This window comes from Rhodamnia argentea, chromosome 5 (assembly GCF_020921035.1).
Source record: "Rhodamnia argentea isolate NSW1041297 chromosome 5, ASM2092103v1, whole genome shotgun sequence".
In the NCBI taxonomy this organism is placed as follows: domain Eukaryota; kingdom Viridiplantae; phylum Streptophyta; class Magnoliopsida; order Myrtales; family Myrtaceae; genus Rhodamnia; species Rhodamnia argentea.
In genome coordinates, this window is record NC_063154.1 from 22,939,663 (window position 1) to 22,960,751 (window position 21,089).

At 38.8% G+C, this 21,089-nt stretch overlaps 1 protein-coding gene and 1 long non-coding RNA gene across 2 annotated transcripts; one reads left to right on the plus strand and one right to left on the minus strand.

Moving 5' to 3' along the window:
* The first annotated feature begins 318 nt into the window (after positions 1-318).
* LOC125315180 lies at positions 319-14,360 on the plus strand. The gene is made up of 4 exons (XR_007198536.1): positions 319-329; positions 13,305-13,315; positions 13,641-13,701; positions 14,267-14,360. It is a non-coding gene; the product is annotated as an uncharacterized LOC125315180 (long non-coding RNA).
* Positions 14,361-16,076: 1,716 nt separating this feature from the next.
* On the minus strand, positions 16,077-19,269 carry LOC115729142 (WAT1-related protein At1g68170-like). The gene is made up of 6 exons (XM_048279701.1): positions 19,223-19,269; positions 18,668-18,917; positions 18,351-18,509; positions 18,070-18,221; positions 16,235-16,289; positions 16,077-16,106 (listed from the first exon to the last, which is right to left on the minus strand). The coding sequence occupies exons 1-6, from the start codon at positions 19,267-19,269 to the stop codon at positions 16,077-16,079; spliced, it is 693 nt and encodes a 230-aa protein (XP_048135658.1).
* Positions 19,270-21,089: the final 1,820 nt, after the last annotated feature.

Here is a 21,089-nt window from a genome sequence, read left to right on the forward strand (position 1 = left end):
CCGCCTCAAGCTCGCCATCGGCAGTGCCGTCAGTTGAACCACGGCCTCGTGAGGAGATCTGGAAAGCTTGTGGCTCGCTTCACTGCCTCGAGGTTGCTATCGAGGTGAAGATCCCCAGATCGCAGCTCCATCTTGGAATCGAAATGGTAGAGAGGGAACCATCCTTGAAGAGAGAGAAAGGGGAGGAAGAAGAGGGAGAGCAAGAGGGCAAGACTTTCTTTATTTCTTTCCTTTATCGAGCGAGAGAGAAGTGTTTGAAAGAGAGGGGAAAATGATTTCCTTTCTCAAAAGAGGAAATCATTTTCCTCAATTTTAGAAGGAAGTCTTCTGTTGGTCGATTTTTTTTTTCCTTGGCCGCATATAAACACCAGAAATGGGAAAGCTTTTTTCCATGAAACAAAGGGGGCACAGTTATATATCATTCAGAAATTAACATTTTTCAATTTCTTGACAATGCAATCTATTATTAAATTAAAACATTTAAGAGAATCATGTAAAATTATCTTGAACTAATGTACGGCCTCTCTCCATTTACAAAAGAATAATAATAATAATTTGATGGCTAAACGACCAGCTTAATTGAAGAAAAAGGAAAAGCGAAAAAGAACTAAAAAGAAAATGAATCCCGACATGTGTCTTTATTACTAACAATAGAAAAGAAAAAGAATAAAATAGAGTATTTTCGAGATGAAGTTTTTATGGAGAGGACTCTAGCCGAAGGGCAAAGACTCTTTCCCCTGGCGCTCAAAAACAATCTGCAGATCGGGCGCGTACAGGATCCATGTCCTTGAATAATATCTGCCCGTTAGTAATTCCTTACATTGCTTAATCTTCATCTTCAAACATCGTCTGATTATGAGGAATGAGTTCAAGGGAATGGCCCTAGATTCTCAACCAAATGTGAATGGTTAGCAGATTTCCGTAGATAGTTTATAGCTACCGGACCTTCTTTTCTCCTTCCATTTCATTCTTTTCATAGGTATGAATTGATCACCTTCATCCCGGAAGATTTCAATTCCTAAATGGAAATGGCATCCGACACTTCTTCTAGTGGTCTCCCAATTATTGACTGATCCAGTGGGGATTGTTGATGATTTAATCAGTGTATGGTCGTTGAATGGAGCACAATATCGCAGTGACAAATAAAAATCATGCTAAAACTTTATCGGCTTTGCTACTTCTGTTGGAATGTCACAATTAATATGCCAAGAAACGGGTTTGTTCGAGCAAGAATCCTTGTGCAATAAGAGATGACGGTTTTAGCTAAGCCTAAATGCACAAAGAAAATCGTAGAGGTCACTCTTAGACCTATCTGTTATTTTTTCTGAGATTTTACCATCTTAGTCTGCACAATAAACTACCCTATGTGAAATATTGAAATTGAATTGCAATATTATACTACAGTGTCATGGTACAAGTGAAACAATCTATTGCATTTTTTTGTAGAGCATGGGACAATTAGATCATACACACTAATCGCACCGGCAAAAGATTAGGAGCGAAACTATTCTAAGCGTTATGAAGAACGACCTCGGCTCCCTACTTTTCCAACCAAAAAATTGCAGCAACCCACTATTGCTATAAGATCACAAGGAAACAACACCCCCCCCCTCCTACTTTGAGTTTTTTGTAGTTCCAATCTTGCACATCGCTAAATCAGCGACGACAATTATTAGAATATCTCGAACTATACTCACTCAAATCAGCAATATAGAAGAAAACGAAATATGAGGTGCTTTTTGCCTTTCATAGATCTGGTCCATTTCTATAACAAATAACAAGTGCTAACATGAGGCCATGGGTCACAGCTCATGGAACTTGGGAAATAGGATCTGTCCTCTCAACTTGTATTAATATTAAGAGCCTCTACTAGCGTAACGACCATCCTCTTGCCATTTTCCTCCCGGAAGGCAGCTGAGGTTCATATCATCGGACATGTCATCCAACTTATCAGTGTCGTGACATGACTTGAACATTAAACTTGAGCAACGAGCAGCACAAATAACTAATTAACTTTGCTTCATCAACTACGGCTGGCAAAGAGAAGTTCAAGTTGAAACGATGATGATAAAGTCAGTTAAGAAGTGAAGTCATAGACAAATAGCTAGACTTACCTTATATTTCTAAAAAATGCATACTTGACCTGCCAAAATCAAACCAGAATTAGAAGATTGGCTACCATATACCTATAATAATGTTTAGATTAATCAGTTTCTTACTCTGAATTAAAAGGCTTTCCCTAGATAGATCTAACTAAATCAATGGGGATCCTAAATATCCTATTTCCTAGATAATAGGAAATAGGAAGGGAAGCTCGGTGAAAGGTAGGATGATATTGTCACCGCTTTGGTTTTCCTTGTCCCTTCAACTTTTTCGCTGCAGGTTTCAATCACTTTTTTTTTTATCTTCCTTGAAATAAAAAAAATAGGTTCTCTTTTCTTTTTTTCTTGTTAGGGGGCTTATTTGCCAATAGGTTGCACTTGTCACCTACGTCGGTGGTACCAATTGGTTTGGCAAAACTCGCACCCGACTCGAGCCCATACCCTTCTGTAGCAAAAGTGGTCTTCTTAGGTACTTGCTGATTAAGCTACAGAAGTTGGATTGGCATCCTGTCCAAGCTCTCTTTCCTATCTTCGATTTGAGATGGTTAGGAAACAACATCTAATGAGGCCAAAGAAATTCTGATCAAATATTGACTCGGCCCACTCAAAGTAGATTGATCATCTATTGAGTCCATTCCATCATATGTTACCGGGAAATCCTGCTATATCTTCATATTTTTTCAATAGATGATCAACCATCTTTCGTATAGGCTGAGTTAGTATCTAATCAAACTTCCTTTGGCCTTATCAGATGTTGTTTCCTAACCATCTGAAATTGAAGATAGGAAAGAGAGCTTGAACTAGACTCGAATCCAACTTTTTTCGCTTAATCAATAAATACTTGGGAACACCACTTTTGCCACCGAAGGGTATGGGCCCGAGCCGAGTGCGAGTCTTGCCAAACCGATTGGTATCACAGACATGGGAGACAAGTGTAAGCTATTGGCAAAGGAGCCCCCTACAAGAAAAATTTAAAAAAAAGGAGAGCCTATTTTTTTTTATTTCAAGGAAGATGAAAAAAAACAGTGATTGAAACCCTCAATGAAAAGGTTGAAGGGACAAGGAAAACCGAAGCAGTGACAATATCATCTTACCTTTCGCCGAGCTTCCCTTCATATTTCCTATTATCTAGGAAATAGGATATCTAGGATCCCCCAATGATTTAGTTGGTTCTATTGAGGGAAAGCCCTTCAGTTCAGGTTAAGAAACTAATTAATCTAAACATTATGATAGGTACAGGGAAGCCCGATCTTCTAATTCTGGTTAGATTTTGGCAGGTAAAGCTCTAAAAGGGAAGGCCAATGTCATTCTACTCTGGATAGAGTGGAGCTAGCCAAAAGCAAAGTCAAAGACTAGCAACACAGCCAACATACACACTGAATTTTTTTTTTTTTAAAGCTTAAGTGTTTCATATTTCTACCCATTTTCCACGAAAGGGAAAATTTCTACGACTCTTGCTTAGTCAACTCAGTTTCATCCTGTCCTTCGCGATTCTTGCTTCCCTTCATTTTGATGTGAGAATTAGACGCTTCAAAAAAAAAAATTATAAAATGGTTCTTTAGTTTGTCTGACCCTTAACTTAATGTTTCAAAAAGACGAAGAAGAGATTTATTTCCTAAGTAGTCTGACTCGTCCCCCATTTATTTATTTAAAAGAACAGGGAAAGACGCTAATATTTTAGATGCTCTGACTTTGGATGTTATGAGCTCCAACTTAAGAGCTTCCTAGCCTCTTTTTCCTTTTGTGAGTGGTTGACCACTTGTTGTAGATTTCAATCTTCTTTACCATGGGGTGAGGATCTAGACCTCACTGTAAGAAGGACAGCCCATCAGCCAAGACGAGCAGGCCGAGAAAAGGAGACATCTCATGAGTTTTCTGGACAGATCCGTTTTTATACCCATTAACAATCTAGCACAATTAGCAAACAATCAAGAAATTCAGGATTTCAAGAATTTGATTTTGTTCGTGCAATTTGATTTCCCAACCACCTCACATTAGTAGGATTGATTAATTACCGCTAAGTGATTATTAGCCCCCACTTGAACGTTTATCATGTGGTGGGCTAAGTCACAAAGCACCTAATTAAGTTATAATCCCAAATTCTGAACTAACCACAGAATAATCATACATAACTTAATCAAATCGAAGGCAATCAATCATCATTTCGATTGTAAAGCGAGGATCAAACCGGTACACATATAGGCCAATTAGCTCAGCTATTCCTAGCTGATCCTAAACTAAATGAAGGGCCCACAATCTGGTCTAACCTGAACACACAAATCATCAATCAAACAAAAGCACAAATTACATTAACAATCAAGGAATAGAATTTTCTATCCAATTTTCCAAGTTTTTTACTGTCAGGTATTTTATTATTTTATTATTTTTATTATTTCTAGAAAATAATAAAGCTGAGTTAGACCCGTGTCAAATCAAACACAAATCTATTAGAAAAAGAATATGCCCGATCTTTATCAGACCCACTTTAGCATGACTACACTTGAGCCCATTTCCTAATATATTCGTTTTTCTACTATTCTCTCCTTTGCGTTACTTCATTGTTCTGTGTTTTTTTAACTGAGCTTATAGTTTACCAGTCAATCTTAACGTGTCATTTGCTTTGCAAAACTTGAATAATTCGAAAAATATTTTCCCAAAATGGATTGCCTATATCGTTTATGAAAATGATTGAACAAAAAAAAAACTATTTTCATTGTTTACGATAATATTTAAACATAAGTTGTTGTCGATAATGAAAATATTTTTTGTTTATTCAGTTTTGTAACTAACATCGTAATCGAATTACCACATAAATCAACGCATTCCTAGACTTCGCATGAGCTCCATTTTTGGGTTTGCTCCTGACCTCACGAACTTGCCGTCATTTTCTATCAGTACACTCCTCACGGAATCTTTAACTGTTATGAATAACAGACTTTAACCCTTCTCTATTTAGTGAACAATTCAATCACCTGCAATAGGACCATTATGGAAATCAATCAATACATGGGTTAGAGGGACAAACCGATGGGAAACACCTCAAGGAATCATCACTCCAGAGAATGAGATGAGCCATTTCCTCGCTATTGACCACCAGCGGACATCGCAGGGATGCATACATGAACACACAGAACAGAAACAAAAGGAAAAGCGATGGTCAGATTCATTTGCAATAACCATGACACTTGACAGGAATCGAATCTGAACATTAACAAAATGATCAATTTACATTAATATTTTTTCAGATCGTACAAAATGATAGAGCTATTTTGCAGCCATGTCTAAGTGGCATTTCGACAAACAGTATATGGACATTGAGAATGATGAATCTAATAAAAAATCAAAGAAATTTTCTCAGCTAAACCCAAACTGGAACAGAAATATCATCTTGAATCATAAAGAAATGACTCAAATTCTTAATGATTTATACAAGAGTGACACGACCACAACTCGTTTTATGTCTCACAAAAATCAGACAAAACAGAGGAGAATGAAATTACCTAATTAGAAAAAGAACAGAGGTGATTAGATCAATCGTGAGACTTTCGGTCATGGGCTCGATATGTCGTCACTTCAAGGTTTCTCATTTTCGAAACAGAGTATAAGCAGGGCATCTTCCGCTGTTTCTTAAACACAGTATCATGAGCATCAGCCAGCAATGACCATCGGCAATAAATGGTGATGGAAGGTCGGCCCTCGTCATCGGCGGATGTGATGGCTGAGGGGAGGAGGAACGAAGGAGCAGCGGCGCACGACTGGCCATTTCTGCCAGTGCGCCGCCCCCTCACCCGCCAGAGAGAGAAACAGTCCCTCCTCTCAGGCGACCAGTTATGGAGAGAAATCTCGAGATGGAGATTTTTTCGGTTCCGTTCCCTCTCCCTGTCCACGCAAAACAGATTCTCTGTTGCGATTGTGTTTGACTCGGCCATGGAAGCCACGTTATCTCTGTTCTCTCTCCGTCCCTCCTCTCCCCTGTTTCTTTGTCTTGGTTACATAGAGCGAGAGAGATAGGGGGGAGATGGGCTGAACTTGTTTAATGGGCTGAGGGTGGTCTGCAGCCATGAGATTTCCGGCTTATCTCCGTGATGGGTTCTTCTATATCCATCAGATCATTTCTGATAAAACTTTGGCTTGTGGGGCTAATCATTCGATTAGGAGGTAGGCATGTTACAAGCTAGCCGTGAAGTTTCATTGAGGGGCAGATTAGTCCTCAGCCGCGATGGCTAGGGTTTTTCAGGCCTCGCCTGCCGCCTCTCAATTGGAACTCTCGTGAAAATTTCAATTACCATCATGGCAATTAAGATCACTCGTCTAATCAATGTAAAAGATGTGCATTCCTCTCGATGAAATCAAAGATGATGGGGGTTAGTTTCGACGTACACGTATATCCACCTCCCCTTAAGAAGAAAGGATAGCTTGAGTTCACCTAATTATTACCAACCAACTTCGAGTCTAATAAAAAGCGAGCGCTTTGCAATAAATTGTAAAAGAAAATTGAGGTGTTTTTTTATTATTTTCTTTTATCAAAATTTTCATGAAGAATTTTATGAATTAAGATAAAAAGCACTAAGACCGTATCGTGCTTATCAAGGATTTATCGATGCCAATTTAAACGAGAAAAAAATAAGGAGTTAGCTTCGCAACCACTTGACAAGGATGGAGACGGATGAACGCAGCAGAGGAAGAAGACCAGCACTGAGCTGCCATACCCACGGACTCTCTCCCTTTGATGAGATGCAAAAAACAGAGCAAGAGAGGGAGGCAAGAGTCTAGACTCAAAATGAGATCCCGAGAGGAAGGCGTCGAGCTTGAGCGAGGGGGATCGAGAGAGCCGCGAGTCGTGGCTCGAGAGAGTTGTGTCTATGATTGTGAAACTCAGAGCGGCATGAGACGGAAAAGGAAAGAGGAAATCTTTTGTCATGGGTAGGGTTTCTTAATTACTTTAAAAAAAAATTAAGAAATAAAAATAATTGATCCGGCCCGAGCTGTTCGGGTGAGCGATTCCACTCTGGAATCGGGAATTGGATCGAAAATCACCCATTCCATAAAATGAGAACCGGGAGCCGGACTTGTCCCTCTTGAGAGCTGCCCAAAACTGGCCGATTTGGTCGTGTTCGGGCAATTCCCGGTTCGGTCGGTTCCCATTGCTCACCTCTAATGATTATGATGTGACTAGTATATGGCTCTTTGACTCATTCGTAATTCTTATTGACAATTACGTGGCTAGTTCATTTCATAGTAGCAATAAATGCTGCAATCTCCCTTATGCTTTCAAACGGTTAAATGGCAATGTTCATGCATGCATGTGAAGTGATGCCATTTTGAGATAACAATCCTGCCAAGGGCCAATATCGAGAATAGGAAAAAATATAATTGCCAAAAAAAAAAGAAGAAGAGAAGCGTGAGAAGAGCTCAGCATACAATTTCCATTAAAAGAAATGAATCGCGTAAGGGAGAAAGGACCGCCATCTAACATCGGACTATCTTTTAAGAAATATCATGAATCGTATTCTGATTGTCATTTTTCCTCGGAAATATTATAAGTCGGCTCCATTTATTTCACGGAAATAAGTAATTTGGAAAATATTTTCCGAAAAGTGATTGCTTATATCGTTTAGAAAAATTAGTGAACAAAAAATATGTTTATCATCGATAACGATCTATGACTAACTACTTTCGTAGGTGATGAAAACATTTATTCCTTTTTTGAAGCGACACAAATGATTATTTTTTAGAAAATATTTTCCAAATCGCTTATTTTCCGTAAAACAAACGGAGCCGACATCTTGAATTATTTTTCACGAATTCCACTACTAACACCGAGGCAAATGATGCATTTAGTTGGGACAAAAGGGAAAGTATCGTAGCTTCAGTTCGACCGCCTATTATTAGTGAATTGTTCGCTCGTGACAACTACATTATGTCGTTTTGAACACATGGACGGGTTGGAGATTTCTTAGATTCTATGAATCATGATCCAATCCTCTAACTATTTTTTTTCTCCCTGGTTGAAGGAAGCTTTACTCTCTATTAATTGCACCAGCAAAAGGAATCAGAGGTCTCTCCGTCACCAAACTAAGCAAGATCTCTGGTGTCCGGGGCTTCGGAAATCACCCCTTTTAGTTTTTCTACATGAAATGCAAGACCAATCTTACGAAACTCTTGTTAAAAACAAATGAAATAGATTTCGCAGATCAACCATTCTAGTTGAGTCATCTGACCTCTCAAGTGGAATGATATAAGTAAGATTTGTTCATTTAACCCAAGCAATTCCTTTTTTAATTGCTTTCTTTTAGCCTTAACTTTTGAATTGATATAATATTGATTTGAGGCAATCGGTATTGGACGATCACACCTCCTACTGTAGTGCATCATCTGATGTTTGATTGGTTGCTTTTTTAATCTCAATCTCTTCGTCATTTTCTTTCTAATGGCTAATATTCTTCCTCAAGCGATCCTAAGCTGCATTTTTCTTTTACTACATCAATTCATTGACTTCTAGTCCTAAGGTTGATGACCCTTTTGACGTGCTTCTTGTTTATTTAAATAAATTCCTCATTTTTAATGCATTTACCAATGCACGATGTGATTTCAGTGAAGAGTTTCATCCATATCGTAACTTAAATAACCATCTCCAAGTGATTTAGCTGTTGCTACATGTACTATCTATTTCATTCTTGGGCTAGCTAGAAAAGCGCAAAGTCAGACTTGATTATTCTAGGAATTGAACTAAATCGAAGAGATGAAGAGATTTTTATTTAAGTTCGAGATCTATGAGAGAATAAGATGATTATGTGATTGTTATATGAGCATATTCAAATTACCATTATGCCCATTGTCAACAGAAACTGGTTAGAATTCCAATAGCCTTCTCATGCTAGAGTCATCGACATTAGGATGGAGATCCTTTTTTGCTTTTTCTTTAGTCTTTTTTTTTTTTTTTCCTTTTGGTGCAACTGAAGATTGAATTGCCAATTCTGTGAATCCGTCATTTACATTTTGGCAATCATCACATCTTTGAAGGTAACAGAATCACCAATTCCGTGGGCAAACACTGCAAGTTACCTTTTCTAGCTTGGAGACATTACATATCGGCGACAGGGACAAAATCGAGATGCTATGGAAAAATCAAGTTGCTGCTGATTTTTTCCACAATCCAAAATCGCTTTGTGGAGATGAATGCAATAAACTAGTGAACATTGTTCCTTGTTGCATTCTAAGACGGCTCGCGAGCTTGGAAAGTTTAGAGGCACGATCATGTGGTCGCTTAAAGTTGCTTTAAAACTTGAGCCATTGAATCCTCAAGATGGGTATCATGTTGAGTGTTCTCAGCTAAAAGATCTTAAGTTATTTGATCTAACAAAGCTAAGGTGCGTACGGGATAAGGAACTCTACTGTCAAGTTAAATTTCAATGTAGAATGTTGACATAAGTCATTAGTGATGAGGAAGTTAGGGAGGGGCATGTAGTGGCTTTCAATCAATTGAAGTATTTGGAGCTTGAACGGTGGATAGGATTGAGATGTTTCAATTCGGGTGGATACACTTTGATGCTCCCTCTCTTGGAAGATGTCATTGTGACTGGATGTGCCAACATGAAGTTTTTTCTAAGGGACTAGTAGAGGTGTCAAAACTGGAGAAAATTCAAGTATCAACAGAAGCGTGGTTCAAGAATGAAAACCTTAACATCACCATCCAAATTATGTTTGAAGAAATGGTATTTATCAGTTACCATACCCTATGCAACTGGATGATCACTGGCAGAGTAATTGTTGTTTGCTAACTAGAAATCTACGTTTAATGATGGATTTTCTTTTCTTTTTTTTTAAAACAAGTTACCTTTGCTGGAATAAAGGAAATGCAGCTATCTGAGTTCCTCAAGTTGATTGGAAAATGGCATAATGAACTTAATCCCTTCAAGTCAGTTTTTGCAATTAAAATCACTGGTGGTAGATAAATCTCCATCACTTGTTAACGTTATTCCATCCGTATTGATGCTTGCTGAGCACATTACAAGTGCGGGATTGCGAGTTGCTAAAAGAAATATTCAATCTGGAAGGGCTAGAGGCTATGGAAAGCACTCAGGTGCTGCCTTCCTTCACGACTTCGGACTTGGTCAATCCACCAAAGTTGAGGAGACTGAGGAACAAAGATTTTCAAGGAACAACGTGCTTCAATTCTCCAAGGGAGATGTCCATTTTCAAGTGCAGCAACTTCAGATATGCTTTCGCTCCATCCTTGGTGCCTAGCAAATTATGAATGGATGGAGATAAAGGAGTGTGGTCAAATGGACGGAGTAATCGAGAAGATTGCACCCCAAAAACTGGAAAGGTCGGATATTGGAATGCTTGCTCAATTTGACTACTTTCTTCCTGGGGAAATGCTGGAATGCCCCTGAGTTGAAAGAGATGACCATTGCCCATTTCCCCAAGATGAGAAGTTTGACTTGATAATCTTTGATGAAGATTGACAATGACACCCTTCATCTTTCACTCCACAGGTCAGTCCTTCAAACAAATGCATTTTTGGCATTTCTTTTTTTCTCATTTCATTCAAAAGAGGAGTATATAGCTTCAGGATAAAAATACAAATCAAACAAAGCAAGTAAATTAAAAGATAAATCAACTAGATCTAGCTTGTAGAGACTCGCTCATTCCACAAAGACGTATCAAAACATAATCGGTGGCCGATCACCGAGTCTTTTATCAACATTTTGTGATGAGCACACGCCGAAACTCCTCTCTCCAGTAATTACGGCTTTGCCAAAAGGCAGTGCGCACTTAGGTTCAACGTCCCCAGCACCATCACCGTATTGAGATGACAACAACAACAACACTAAGTTGAAAATGAACATATAACGCTTTGTAAATCCCAGATCTATTTTTAGATTGGAATAGAAGAGCACCTATATCTAAATCTAACTCTAGATCAGGAGAGAAGATCTGCAAAACAGAAATCAAATGATCACAAAATAACTTCTAGATAAGCCGACTACAAAAGCAATAGTGAAGCCGCGCTCGACTAGATAGAGCAAACACCGAGCTAGAGTGAACGAGCAAATCCAGAATAACAAATTCTTCCACAATGCTCACGCTTCAAACTTCTGAGTTTATCGGACAAAACTCTCCAAGTAGAGAAAGTCGATGGATCGCCCACAAAATCAAAGAAGAAAACTTAAAAAAGAAGAAGATATGAAGATATGGAGAGAGAGAGAGAGAGAGAGAGAGAGAGAGAGAGAGAGAGAGAGAGAGAGAGAGAGAGGGAGGGCCCTGCAGAAGAGGGGAGTGGCAGCGCTTCTTGATTGAGAGGAGAGAACGGAGCTAGGGAGGGAGACCCCTTTTTTGGCATTTCATTTGTAACATATTTTTCGACCAAAAAAAAATTTGTAACATATTCACGTAGAATTTGGACAATGCACGGTACGTGCCATGTGCAGAAAAATACTAGATATAGATGTTCGTAATATCAATCATCAATTTTTGCTCAAACAGAATCAAGACTCGTGTTTCATACCTAAACAAAAATGAACAAAATATTTACTTCCCCACGGTAATCCAGGATCCCATCCGTAAATTTTTTTGCTGATACGGATTCAAAATCATCTGTTCATAAGTAAATTTCTGATAAATAATAGCATTCACGTGCTTTGTACGGGCTTAAGTATATAATCTTTCAATGTTTAGTACAAAGACTATCGCCTTTTTAGTCCTTAATGGATGTAACCATAATTTGTACATCTCTATGACTTTTCAGAAGTGGAAGATTTTCTATGAGCTCATAAAACCATATCACATGCATGCCATACCTAATACAATCGAACAAAAGGCTAGACATTTTGAGGTCTACGATTATTACAGTCCACAGCCTCTCACCCCACCTACGACAGAGTCAAGATTCAGAATCTAATATAATGTGTCCATCCTAGAATAGAGGAGTGAGACAAGCAGTAGTTGAGCAAAGATGAATACCTTCCACGGTGCGAGCCCGACCTGCAGCAAATAGTTCCCGAAAGAACCTTTTGGTACCTCGCGAAGATCTAACAAGGGCTGGCCAAGGTCGAAGGTGCAAGGATATGGGTAGAACACAGGGTAATAGATTGAAGGAGCACTATACTGAGGTCTACAGGTAATGGTAGAGAAAAGGGGTTTAGGATATAAGAGCTGGATGTTGGAAAATATGATAAGGATTGATTGGGAACAAATGGAATCAGACTTTGAACCAAAATGAGCAATTGGAATAGGAGAAGCGAGGTAAGGTTGATACTGAGGGTGATGGAGGTGAATCTTGGAATAGAGGGAGCTCTTTTTGCCCTCTGTACAAACAATCATTGTACCACTGGTTACAGTGATAGTTATTAAGCTACGGTCCGTCATTCGAAGTATTGTTGAAACATGGCAATGCTGGCCTTTATTTGTCTAGGTGTCGGTTAGGACACTTTGCATATATTCATGATAATGGGTCGTACCAAAGGTTGGATACGTCATGTTGTTACAAAAGGAAAAGGAAGACGAAAAAAACTTGCTCGTTCACGATAAAATGAATGGAAATTACGCATTCGGTACATTTTCTCCAATTTATCTCCCATCAAATTGGACATAAATGTTCCTTCTTGTTCTCAATTTACTTAAAAAGTTCTAAACCTATTGCACTTTTACTAATTCAATTATAAATATTTCAATTTTGTCAATTTTGTCGTAAAATTTTCACGTTTTGGCGAATTTTGACCTGAAATCATTGAACATCCTATGTGGTATAGCTGCGGCACATGGATTTTTTTTAATAATTTGTTGATTTTTACAATTTTTTTATTTTTCTTATTTTCTTCTCTTTACATTTTTTTTTTTTTTTTGGGGGGGATGGAGATGGCGGGCGTCGCCGACACTAGGTGAGGCCCAAGACGATTAACCAGGCAAGAGGGCCGCAGCTCTCACTTGATCGGGGTGAGGCCGTGACGCCCAGATCAAGCAAGGGCATTGCGACCCTCGTTTGTCGCCCATTGGCAAAAAAGAAAAAATCTATGTTAGCACCGACAGTGCCACATAGTACGGCCGACGTCCACATCAATGATTTCTTATAAAAAATGGTCAAATGGACTCAATTGGAAAAAAAAAATGAAGAGGTTTAGAACTAAACTAGAAAAATTCAAAGGTTTAGGATGGAATAATCACAAATAACGTTTACGACTGAATTAACACAATTTACAGTAGGTTAAGAAGTTTTTCTACTAATTTCCTCCACATTTTCACCAATTTGCCTCCCATTGAGAGATAACTGTTCCTTCTTGTTCTCAAAACAATGTTTTAATTTGATTTCCCACATCCAAGCGGGGGGACACCAAGAAATACATGGAAAATCATGAGAAATTTCTCACGAGGGCACAATACTTAGTGTCAATTCATGGTCATCTATTCAATGATTTGACTTCCCGCATCCCAGCGGGGTAGACATCAACAAATAAATTAAGAATCTTGAGAAATTGGTGGATATGCCAGTATTCATATTATTTGAGTTTTACAGAACCATGAAAAAAAAAATTCCAGGTGTCCCGGCCTGCATGGAGGATTCCTGTGCCTTGTGCAGGCAGCAGTAGCTTTGCATTGGGTATGTACGTCCATCTTCTGTACTGCTCATTTTAATGGTGCTTGAATCTCTGCTTGTTTTACTATGTTTGTTTTTCAAAAGTTAGCCAGTGTAATTGTAGAGAACTGGGCAGAGTTTCGATCGATTCAATTCTTTCACAGCCAGCCATTTTGCTTCTAGAAATATTCCTTCCATTTACTAGAGTTTCGTGGGGTGCTGCAAACTAAAGAATTGAGTTTTAGCCGGTACTTTTAGATAATGGTTGCGCCATTCGACCTTGAGAATATGAGTGTGGATTGCGGACACTAAGCTCGAATAAATGGAGCAGTCCGGTGATCCACTTCTGGTGTTCAGGATCAAGGACCATTAGTGTTTTGTGTTATGAAGCTATAATCGTCATGTGCTCATTAATTTATAAGGAGAATCCAGTTGTATTGCCTGTGCTGCGCTTGGGATTTTGTTATTTTAGGGGAAATGTTCTTTTTATTGGAGAAACGGAAGTAACAAAAGAAAATGCAACAATGACATCAAGTTGTACATATTGTATTTTTTTTACATTTTAGGTACATTTTTGTTTTCTCTTCAGTAGATTGAAATTGGGACATAGAGAGGAGCAGGAAATACCATTCCAGTGACTTAATCATGCAAAAGGAAGTTTTCTGAGAGTATTAAGATGCAAAGGAACTACTTTGAAAAATTGAAGTGAGTAATGTAAGTTGAGAAACTGATGCAGGGAAGACTGTTGAAGACCTCATGGTTCACTGTACTTCCGTGTTGCTGCTGGCATATCTATTATGATGATTGCAGATTCGGATCCTTGGTCGTTTTAGCACGGTATGAGGTCTAGGCCGATTTTTTATGTCAACATATGCTCCCTTTCAAAAGGATTAAATGTACTGATTGTTTTGAATCTCTCGGTAAATCAGTCTATTTGAAATATGCACGATCCCACTTGCCGCTTCTTGTTGATAGACTTTTTATCTTCTTATATGACGGGTGCCTCATTTGCCAGAATTTCATCATTACTATCTCCCGATCGATCATACGATATCCCACCTTAAGATCTCACATCCCTTTTATTCTCAAGATACTATTTTGATTTTCATCTCACCCCTTCTCTCTGATCTCGAATCTTGAAACCTTAAATCCACTCCCATGGTAGTGAAAGATCAATCAACTACCTCGCCTTCCATGTGTTAAAGAAACATCTCATAAAATATTTGGGAAAAGTACACTTTTAGCGCCAAAAGTTGTGTACGGAAATCACTTTGATGCCAAAAATTTCAAAGGGATCACTTTAGTACCAAGTCGGAGACAAAATGATCACTTTGGTGCCGCCGGCGAAAAATTTCGGACATTCCGAATACGTGGTATTTTTAATTAATTTTTGAATTTTAAATGGCATTTTTTTTAAGAAAAATGAAGTCCATGTGGACTTAAAAATTTTAAAAAACTAAAAATAAAAATATTTTTTATTTTTTAAAAAGAAAATTTAACAAAAAATTTTTAAAATAAAAATTTACTTAAAATAGATTGAAATAAGCAAAAAAAAAATTAGCAAAATAAAAAAATATTCGGGTCAGGCAATGAGAGTTTGTTGTAGCCCTTGTAGCTGCCGCCCCAATTGTCGGCAATGGCCGGCGTGGGTGGGGCATGGTTGGTGGGGGTTGCCGAGCCCCGGCCGGGGGCCAACGACCCTCGCTAGCCACCGGCGAGAGCTTAGTGACCCCGGCCCAGATCTGGGGGTCGCGAGCCATTCCCCACCTTCGCGAGTATTGCCGGCGATTGTGGGGTGGCGACGACGAGGGTTACAACAACCTAACATGAAATTCTTTTTTTTAGGATTTTTTAGCTTTTTTTTTTTATTTTCAGCTTTTTTAAAATTTATTTTAAATAAAAAAATTCAAATTTTAAAAAAAATGCCACGTGGACCTCCGGTAGGCCACGTCAACGTCTTATATTCCAAAGAAGTGTATTGGAGTTGGGATTTAAGTGATCATTTTTTAAAAAATTTGGCACTAAAGTGATCTGATTGAAACTTTTAGCACTAAAGTATATCCGTACATAACTTTTGGCACCAAAAGTGTACTTTTTCCTAAAATATTTTGATGATTGTCAAACTACCATTGGTATTTTGTTTTTACTTTTGGTATGCAAATGTTTTATCTATATGACTAAGGAATCATGAAATGACCATCGGGTAAAGATCGCATGAAGTCTAAAGTGCTTTTACAAAAACATTGGCCAACGATCATAAAAGATCTAGTCACCGATAGTTTGACATCGGAGTTTGAAAGATCGTGTCTGCGGGGCTGTTTTTAGTCCAAACAAGCTTATGTTTCTAAAAGAAAGGCTGAAGTAGCCGTTACTTGAAGGGAAAGCATGAAGGGATAACTTTAATGCTTATCGGGAACAGTTCCTTGCTCCTGTGAGAGTTGTGCAAAAGCTGTCAGTGTGAAACAGAAGTTATGCACCTATTTTTGAAAACTATGGTTTGATTCGGAGAAAGCAATTATTTGGACAGCTCTAATTCGAATCAGCAAGTCCTGTCAACCTCCAACAACTCTTTTGCTTCTCCAAAGACACTCCAACGGTAATGTCGCTGAAGTCTATAAGAAGAGAAGAACATGAAGGCTTGAGGAGTAATCATTCATTCAAGAAATCCAAAAAGTCAGGCTAGTTGTTGTTCTTGTTGAAAAGCTTAAATCCGTTGAAAGATATTGCAATCATTTGTAGCCTTTTAATCGTGGATGTCGCAATCCGATCTCGAAAAATTCGGGTTAATGGATAACTAAGCCTCCCGGACGGGTTTAGCTTGGGCCCTCCCAGGCATTGACGAATCGTTATCATATAGAACTAAATCGACCAAATTCAAAGGTTGATAACTTAATTGGCTTCCGAACAATAAGTTAAGGACCTTTTTGGTCATTATTCTAGAAAACATCGGTGTTACAATATAGCTAAGACAACCGCCACTCGAAAATAACTTTGAATGATAGGATAAACCCATTGTAATAATTAGTCTATATCTTATAACCGATCGGTTTATGGAATTTTGTGGGACCACTGCTAACTATTGTAAGAATTTTGATGAATGCGTCATTTATTATTTAATCTAACAGAGTCATTCAAAAGGATACGTGTTGGATCCAACTTTATTCCATAAGAATATTATAATTTCATAGTATTTAGGAGTAATAGCTCATAAACGTGTGATGTTAGAAACTCCAAGAAGAGGCAGAACAGTACCTATCCAAACTCTAACTATTACAAATTCAAAGAATTATACAGCAGGTTTTTTCCTCACCTTTCAAGTATAAATAATTGAGTGCTAGCCTAAAATTATCTCCAAGAGCCAAGATGCATGGAAACCTGCTCGTAAAGGGATTGAAGGAGTAGGGCCGAGTATCAAGTCCGGAGTTTGATTCTGGTAAGCACTACATTACGTGTGAGATTAAAAAAAATAAAACAATAAAACCAGGACAAAATTATCAAAATGCCCCTAGTGTTCTAGGCCGATTGAGTATCATCTTAAGCCTCTAAACCTCCAAATATCCTTGTCTAACTATCCAAATATCTTAAAGCCCACACCTTGACTCTCAAGAGTCAAGAGTAGTGGTGTCAAAAAGACCAAAATCGGAAATTTCAAGTACGTTCGGATTGGATCTCATTTTAGTTTGGATAATATGTGAGAAAATAAAAAAACAAGATAAGTATTGTAACGATTCGGTTTGGTTCAGTTTCAGGTCATAAGACGAACCAAATTGAAACACATGAAATCCGACACTCTTTCATTCCCCCCCAAAAAAAAAAAAAAAAAACAAAACGTAAATGCCCTCTAAACTTATCGGCCCGTTACCCCATTGCCTTCTGCAACTCATAAAGAGTACATTACCTTCGGCTCTAGACTACTTCAAATTTTCCCTTTTCATTCATTTACGTTCTCCATTTTTTTTAAAGATTTAACCGCCCAAATAATACAATTGTTTTTTTTATACTTTTGGCAAGGCTTGACATGGTGCTTCATATGACAGTAGCACAATTTATCGAGTTTAAGAATGACAATGGAGTCGCCGAGGTATTCATTTTATTATGGAAGGAGGAAAAAGAAGCTATTTCAATTGGAAGACGGATACATTTTAGAAGACGAAATATCAACTTGAGGTCGCTATGGCCGGTGAAGATTCGCCGGGACCTCTCGATGGCACCGACTTATTCACTCTCTCCTTATCTTTTTTTTGCCCCACAACACCGTAAATTGACCTACGACTATGAGTCCAGCCCCTAAAATGTTGCCATGAAAAATAAAGGGAAAAATTTTAGCATAAATACAGTAAAATGAAGAATTTCTTTGGGCAACATTCGGATGTACGTGCATAACCTATATACCTTCCCAGGTGCAATTTTTCGTCCAACAAGATGAACCCCGCCAAGGCCACGACCACCAGCATCAAAGGATTAAAAACCGACACAAACAACGGTCCCCTCATCCGCATGCACCATGCGATTATAGCATTGCACAACCTACAAGCGACGATCCCCTACAACACCACAGGCAAAACCAGGCCGCCCAGCATGAGGGGCGGCGGATCGTGTAATAACACATAGCGGGATAAATTCGACATTCTACACGCAATATCAAAGAGTAAGGTGTTTGTTGGTAGGTGTACCGAGTATGATACAGTGAGAAGCCTGATATTCCATCCGAGCTTCCAATGGCTGCAATCCCTCTCTCTGCACAATGTGTAAATCACTGCTCGGATTGACCCAATGAAGCACATCAACATGGTGCCGGTGTAATGGTACGGGAACCCATCGCTCATCTTAGCCTATCAAACAAGTCATTGGACGTCCTTATGTTTGCCAAACTAATCGGAAGAACCTCGGAAAGCCTAAAAGGTGAATCGCCCTAGAGAGGTCCCACACAGCGAAGTGAGGTAAAGCAAATCAAAGGCAAGAAAATGAAGACATCAAACAAAAGACCCACCTGAATGATCAACCACAAAGCGCTACTCAAGCGGCTGGCCAAGGCCAAAAGCGAGCCCGGGAGGTGATCGTCCGAACCCCTTGGCTCTGCTAGGTCGTTGCCACGTAGTGCAACAAGTTCAAATGCGTCGACCACATGGCCGACTTCCACGCCCTCGTAGAAGGTGAGTAGCATGGCCCCACCAACTCCAAGTAGTGTTCCCACCACCTTCGCTATCTTGGCTATTGTCCCGAGCCTCAACTTGTCCAACCTAAGTTCGATACCATTATCATGAACATGAAAGAAAACCACACCAAGTCAGACATGTTTTTGTCAATCTTCAAGAGTTGTTGAATTTACGGGGAAGTCCTGTATCTACCAAAAACAGGTGGCCAAGACAAATGTCACCGCCGGGAGAAGGTTGGCTATCGCTGAAACGTATGTTAGCGAGATCGCCTTTAAGTTGGCTACATATAGATTTTGAAACATCGATGCCCTGCAATTCACTTGATCTTTAGTCAACAAAATAGACGAAAATTTTGCCCAAGTAATAATAGTTCTATAACCCACACTTACCTAAATAGCCCACAAAAGAAGGCCTGGACCAGCACTTTCCACGACATGTTAGACCATGTCGTCCCGTTATATGCCGAAACGTAGAATCAATATGCACGTACACATAAGAATATATTACAACGGAAAGGAAATTCGTCTAATAGCAGAAGTGAAGTGCACGCATGTGTGACTTTTCCAATAATAAAGCCGGAATGCCACACAAAGAGGGCACTGCTGCTATTCATGGATACCAAATTCAAAGACGTTAAGCTACAAGAAGTATCTTTTCAGAACTCAATGTCCTGTCAAAGTGTCAAAGCTCCCAAGGAAGTGAGTGTATTTGCTAGTCTAGGTTGAACACTTAAAGCGGCAGTAAATACAAGGAGCCGACTGTAAAAATGGGATCTTTTGAACTCTCTGGTTTCAGTTTTACGGGGTACTTGTACGTTATGAAATAAACAAAGATTCTCTGTCCGGAATAAAATCTGGGTAGGTGGAGGAGCTGTAAAAAATTTCGTGTTGCGTGAACAAATCTTTGCAAGGACTATCACATAATTGATATGTTCCTGCATGCGTTGGACTCTTCACGTTCATGCACATGGCAAGGACAAACCTTTTAGAAATTTTCACTTTTCGCCACCGTGGTTTTCAAAAGTGAGGGTCTTTCCAAAATTCAATTAAGACAGTCATTCCTTGTGATACAAAGCCAAAACAATGGAGAAAACTCAATAGAGATAACAATCTCACTTGAAATTCAAAGAATCAAGCTTTTTAAACTAAGTTCTCGCATAACTTTTCTTGATTATGTAGTAGCTGCCCTTATTTTGTGAATGGTCTTCTTTAGCAGTAACTCCCTCTTCGTTGATCTTGAAGAATCATAAATGACGATGAAACGAGGATGAGTCAGAGAGAGCGCATGTTCCCAAAAACGAATGGTAAAGGCAAGACAGTGACTTAATCATGCAAAAGAAACTTTGCATCTCTTAAATTATACAGACTAATTTTCGTAGAACGACAACATAAGTCATTCAACAAGTTTTTTCTGGTTATCCGTAAGCAAACAAAAGCATGCTATACGAACCGTTGACGACATGGAAAAACCATTTCACTATTGAGATGGCCAAGTAATGATCTCATTATGGAGGAATTCAACTCCACGTTGAATGTAAAAATATTTGGTTAATTTTTATTGTTTTTGAAAAACCCCACTTGGTGGACTAGGATTCATGATTTTCTCAAAAAACTGGACAAACAATTTGGTTTGGTTTGATAAGTCCGTGAATGAAGCTTGCTAGTGGTCCGATTTTAGCTATCCTTAGTCTCATGCTTTCTAGGATTATCAAAATGTAAGCTGATTTCTAGTGGGTGCTTTTATGGACTCGTTGTTGATCCCGAACATGCATTGTGTGTGTGCATATATCTCTCGGCCTCAAGACTCTCAACATGTCACATGAATGCCTCAAACCTTCTTGCTCGGTCGGTGATCTAGTCCAAAGATTGTGAAACAGACTTTTTAGTTATAGCGTTGTCATGCATGTCAATCGATAAGCCCTAGTACTGAAGTTGTGTTGAAGTTGTGCTTCTACTTAATGCATTTACGCCGCTGAACCTTGAGAAGACAAGGAAAAGGTTTTCCATTCTCAAGCTGTACAATATTCACATTCAGTCTTCTCTGTTAACAAAATGAACGTCGTGGCGTTAATGGTATTTGTCCAAATTGCTTGTGATGCTGTCAATATCCTCGCCAGCGGGTGGCAAGCTAACGGAATGAACCTCACACTAGTTGTGGCATACCGATTGATTTTTGTGACGGCCATTATGGTTCCTCTGTTAGAGTATATTTTAATATTCAATGCGGGTTTTATTAATTGTTATTATAAATATTAAT

Bases quoted from the DNA above. Each gene is read 5' to 3' on its own strand.
- LOC115729142 (XM_048279701.1), bottom strand. From the start codon at position 19,269: ATGTCGTGGAAAGTGCTGGTCCAGGCCTTCTTTTGTGGGCTATTTAG. The intron at 18,510-18,667 runs GTGGGTCTTTTG...CTTGTTTGATAG, and splicing joins CTTTGTGGTTGATCATTCAG to GCTAAGATGAGCGATGGGTT. The intron at 16,290-18,069 runs GTATATAGGTTA...CTCTTCTTATAG, and splicing joins GAAAAATTGCACCTGGGAAG to ACTTCAGCGACATTACCGTT.